We start from the raw sequence: 5153 nt of genomic DNA on the forward strand, positions 1-5153 counted from the left end.
TACAAATTCCCAACAAGAATTAGAGACCACTTGCTATATCATGTGGCAAGTCAGAGGTGTATTTAGTCAAGTAGATGATGTTTACAAGGCTATCAATAGTTCAAAAATGAAATTAATAATTTACGTCAAGTTCAGAAGCGTTTTCAATACTTTTCGGAAACATTACAAAGAGGGGAAGAAGATAACAAAATGTACAAGAAAGGGACCAAAAAACCAAAACAAAACAATTCCAATCAGAAGAAAAAGCCAGAGAAAAGAAAGTAAACTAGAAAACCCCATTCGAATACTCTCTCACAAGCAAACACAACCAGAGTAAAATGAGGAAAAAGCCATAAAAAAAGTTAGGGGGAAAAGCAAAAGAGAAGAAAACTCCTCAAAGAACTCATAAACACACAGTCACACAGTACTACTAACACTACAGTTCAAGAAAAAGCTCGTATCTTACCAGTCCCTTTCATTTCTTCTCTGTCTTTTCGATAAATCCTTCTGTTTTTTTAACCTGTCAGTTCAATCCATTTTTCCTCCCAATGCTACTCTGTATGGTCCCCTTTATCATGCATTAAACACTATCCATGTTACCTCTCAGGTTGGGAAAAAATGGTGGTCTTTGTCTTTCATAATTTCTGTGCAAAAATTGGGTGTTTAAACACATTTATGTATGTGGGTACTTGTCAAGATTCCATTTTTTTTATCTTTGTTTTCCATATCTGTGCTTAAGTTGGTTGTTTTGAGACATTTTAGTATGTGGGTACTTATCAAGATTCCATTTTTTGATCTCTGTCTTTCATAATCTGTGCAAAAAAATGGGTGTTTTAAGATATTTCTGTATGTGGGTACTTATCAAAATTCCATTTTTTGATCTTTGTTTTCCATATATGTGCTTAAGTTGGTTGTTTTAAGACATTTCTGTATGTGGGTACTTATCAAGATTCCATTTTTGATCTCTGTCTTTCATAATCTGTGCAAAAAATGGGTGTTTTAAGATATTTCTGTATGTGGGTACTTATCAAAATTCCATTTTTGTATCTTTGTTTTCCATATATGTGCTTAAGTTGGTTGTTTTAAGACATTTCTGTATGTGGGTACTTATCAAGATTCCATTTTTTGATCTTTGTTTTTCATAATGTGTGCAAAATTTGGTTGTTTTAAGACATTTCTGTAAGTGGGTACTTATCAAGATTCAATATTTTGACCTTATTAAGCTAATTTAACTTTTTTCTGGACTAAATAAGCAAATGGGTGTTCAGTATTTGTCATGTCTGAAAATGGAAATGGTGGATTGTCTGTTTTTGTATGTTTCTACTGTATGATTTCTTGCTGTTTTTGGGTTTTGAATCTTCAGATCTAATTGTAGCTTATTAGAGGTTATTTCAATGGAAATGTTTGGTGCTGAGTTGATTGATGATTTGATTGTTGAACTGATTGACTAGGTGTTTGTTGAGATCAAGTTGAGGATGGTGGTTTACTTGTGAGTTAGGGTTTGTTTCTTGGTGTGAAATTAATTGTTTCAATGGACGGGCGTATGAAGAAATACGGGCAGTTGAGTCCAGAGAGAGCAAAAGTTTGGACTGAGAAATCACCTAAGTATCAGCAGCAGCAGCCGGCACGGTTGAGTAATGGCAAAGTGCCTGTTGTATACTATCTCTGTAGAAATCGACAGCTCGAACATCCTCATTTCATTGAAGTGCCCCTGTCTTCCACTGATGGTCTCTACTTAAGGGGTAAACAAATGTTCGATTGTAGAATCTAAGTTATAGTACTAAATTGTTTTTGTTTTGCTTTGGAAAATTTATTTGTGTTGTACTACTTTTGAAGATGTAATTGAGAGGCTTAACGTTTTGAGAGGTCGAGGAATGGCTTCATTGTACTCATGGTCTTGCAAGAGGTAGGAATTATTCAACAATTTAGGTTTGTTGTCAAATTTGGCTTTAAATGGCAGATATAAATGTAATCCGTGTGCTTAATGTTTTGTTTGATTATGAAAACAGAAGCTACAAGAACGGTTTCGTCTGGCATGATCTTTGTGAAGATGACCTCATTCTTCCTGCTCATGGTAAAGAATATGTTCTTAAAGGCTCGGAGCTTTTCGATGAATCCGATGCAGGTAAATTAGACCTTCTTATGTAAATGTAAAATGAGAACCACATGATTGTTTGTCTAATACAGTTAAACCTCTCTATAGCAACATTTCACTACAATAACTATGTATTTCTATGGAACCCATCTTTCATGTTGTGTTATATTATATGTTCTCAATAACGTCATTTCACTATAGCATCCAAAAAAATATGGAGACAAACGATGTTGTTACAGAGAGGTTAGACTGTAGTTGTGAGTGTTACTGCAACAAATTAGAATAATGGATGAGTTTGGCTGCACTAATTTATCGTTCCGTTTTACTGTGAATGGTTAAAATTTTGAGATCATTAGTGCTTATAAACCAACTACGAGTGAACTGGCCTTTTGATTCCAGGTCGCTTCAGTCCTGCTGGAAATGTTAGATTGTCAAATCCAAAGCTGCTGCCGGAACCACAATCGTCTAGAAGCCAAGACGACACTTCGTCTTCTTCTAGCATGAATGAAAAAGGTACAAAGAATTCTCAAGATGATGAATCATCACCTCCTGTTCAACGATCAGGTTCTTCAGCGGTATCTCCTCAATCGTCCAGTGCTGATAAAAGCTCTTCATGGAATGGCTCATTAAGCTTGGCAGAGTACAAGATCTATAAGAATGAAGGCCTTGCCGATGCTTCAACTCAGACTGATGAAAATGCAAGTAAAGCTACAGCTCCAGAGACTTGCACGAGAGGGGTTTCAACAGATGATGGGTCTATAGAGCTTGGAAATAATGAAATTCATGAGGTTCAGGTACAGGTTCAGGTTCAACCATCAAATGAATCTGCACAGATATGCCGGGAGACAGTATCGCCTGTTCCGTCCTCGTCAAGTGCATCGTCATCAGGTGGTAGAACAGATACCTTGGAATCCCTCATCAGAGCTGATATTAATAAGCTCAACAGCTTTAGAATAATTGAAGGAGAGGAATTTCGGGTTCCAAAAACTAAGCTAAAGCCCTCAAATGTGCTGATGCAATTAATTTCTTGTGGATCGATTTCAGTAAAGGATCATAGTTTTGGCCTTATTCCTACCTACAGGCCGAGATTTTCACATTCAAAGTTCCCGTCTCCTCTGTTCTCAACCTCGTTAACTTTAGGAGATCTTGATTGCCTGGCAGAGAATCCTAGGTTTATGAGTTTGAAGTTGGAAGATAAGGAATACTTTAGCGGCAGCCTTCTCGAGACGAATATGCCCAAGGAACCTACTCTTCTAAAGCGGTCGTCATCCTACAATGCTGACAGGTTACTGTTTTTTGCTATTCCTCTACACTATAACAGTATAATCACTTGACATATAATTAATAGATGCTTTACCAAAATGATATTTCAGACATCTTGCCAATTAAAAAGTAGTTTGGATTTGTTAAACCAAAGTATTATGGATTTCCTTCAGTTTTAGTCATGTCAACATTCATAGTGCAAATCATAGGTTGATTCTCATGTTTGATTATTTTGTCCTTTCTCATGGTGATTGTCGTAAAGTATCTTTGCATTATTGGGGAAAAAAATCAATATTTTTGACAATGGTTAAGGAGAAAATTGGCACTTAAAGGTAAGTTTTATAAAATGTTTGTTAGACCTGCTATGTTGTATGAGGTGGAGTGCTGGCCAGTCAAGAACTCAAACGTCTAGAAGATGAAGGTAGTGGAAATGAGGATATTGAGATGGATGTTTGGGCATACTAGGGGAGATAGATATAGGAACTAAGATATTCGGGACAAGGTGGAGGACAAAATGAGGGAAGCGAGAATGTGATGGTTCGGACATTGGTTATTTGATGTTATATGAGTGATAGTTAGCTTGAGTAATTGTGTGGATTGCCGATAGAACTACTTACTATTTAAGAAAAAATGTAGCTATTGACCAAGAATTCTTTGTCCGATTTTGCATGTCATTCTAAATGTTGAGTTGGAAACCGAATTTGTTGATGCAGGACAGATCAAGAACATGGAGATTCAGTTGAAGACAAAGAGGAGAAAAGCTCAGTCATAAAGTGCATTCCACGTTCCATCAAGGCGTCCCTGAATAAGCAGCAAGCAAGAAGTGAGTCAATGAAATCTCCTCTTTCCGAAGGTCCTAGAATCTCATCAGACGGAATAGGCAGTTCCCGGACCATTACATCCGATACATCCTGTGGAGGAAGCAAGCGAATTACAGAGCCGTCTGACAAGAGACACTCAAATAGAATAGACTCTTTCAGAGAGGAGAAAGACAATGTGATCAAAATTGAAGAAAGTTAAGTATTACTTATAACTAAAGATATGTTATGTTCCTTGGTATCGAATTAAGTTGGTTGAAATGTCTTCTTCGTTTCTTTCAACAGGCTTGCATCAGGAGCTCGGGTTATAATACAGTCGAAAGGAGCTTTTAACAACGATGAACATTAGGCGAACCAGAAGCTTTCGGTTAACTAAGTGTAGAATTTTGTTAATCTTGTAACTACTTGTCCTACTTTTAACTGTCCAAACATGTTATGTAAATGCCAAATAGGGAAAATCATGAAGCAAATTGAGTGTTTGCTGAATAGGAACAAGTAGTTGGAGTTTTGAGCTGGTTCTATTGTACCTACCATTGAATTTTTTGATCTCTTTTTTTTTTCTTCAGTTTTCTGGTGTATAATTGCCATTGAAAAATGATCAAATGTTCCACTTTCAATTTAGTCAACTCAGTTTGTTTGAGCAATCATTTGTCTTGCTGTCTTATATTGTCTTGTAGTTTTAATTTGTTTGTGTCACAAAGATGTAGGGATGATAGAACTCAAAAGCGTAAAAGGGGTAGTCTGGTGCACAAAACATTCTGTGTTAGCTAAGTTCAGGAAGGGCTGCAACTCAAGAAGTGTGATGTAGACAACCTAATACAATGCAAGCATTAGAGACTGTCTTCACGCTTCGAACTCGTGACCTATAAAGTCGATTTTATGGTTGTTTTTGAACTTCTATGCTTTTTAGCAAGAGAGTTTGAATCTCGTGTGTCTACTATATCAACACAAATATTCTTTCAAAGTGAGTCGTGTTTCATGAATCATGAGTATGATTA

The 5153-nt window shown here is 36.5% G+C and overlaps 1 protein-coding gene across 3 annotated transcripts; it reads left to right on the forward strand.

Moving 5' to 3' along the window:
- Nucleotides 1–224: 224 nt before the first annotated feature.
- LOC102604623 (protein UPSTREAM OF FLC) lies at nucleotides 225–4785 on the forward strand. 3 transcript variants are annotated; one of them, XM_006348971.2, is made up of 7 exons: nucleotides 225–586; nucleotides 1431–1721; nucleotides 1816–1885; nucleotides 1989–2104; nucleotides 2474–3359; nucleotides 4051–4353; nucleotides 4441–4785. In XM_006348971.2, the coding sequence occupies exons 2-7, from the start codon at nucleotides 1511–1513 to the stop codon at nucleotides 4502–4504; spliced, it is 1650 nt and encodes a 549-aa protein (XP_006349033.1). In that variant the 5' UTR covers nucleotides 225–586; nucleotides 1431–1510; the 3' UTR covers nucleotides 4505–4785. The 3 variants fall into 3 exon arrangements, with proteins under 3 accessions (XP_006349033.1, XP_006349034.1, XP_006349035.1); XM_006348972.2 differs by having other exon boundaries at nucleotides 225–436; XM_006348973.2 differs by having other exon boundaries at nucleotides 574–656.
- Nucleotides 4786–5153: the final 368 nt, after the last annotated feature.

This window comes from Solanum tuberosum, unplaced genomic scaffold (genome assembly GCF_000226075.1).
Source record: "Solanum tuberosum cultivar DM 1-3 516 R44 unplaced genomic scaffold, SolTub_3.0 scf00101, whole genome shotgun sequence".
Taxonomy (NCBI): Eukaryota; Viridiplantae; Streptophyta; class Magnoliopsida; order Solanales; family Solanaceae; genus Solanum; species Solanum tuberosum.

Bases quoted from the DNA above. Each gene is read 5' to 3' on its own strand.
- LOC102604623 (XM_006348971.2), top strand. From the start codon at position 1,511: ATGGACGGGCGTATGAAGAAATACGGGCAGTTGAGTCCAGAGAGAGCA. The intron at 1,722-1,815 runs GTAAACAAATGT...CTACTTTTGAAG, and splicing joins TGATGGTCTCTACTTAAGGG to ATGTAATTGAGAGGCTTAAC. The intron at 3,360-4,050 runs GTTACTGTTTTT...TTGTTGATGCAG, and splicing joins TCATCCTACAATGCTGACAG to GACAGATCAAGAACATGGAG.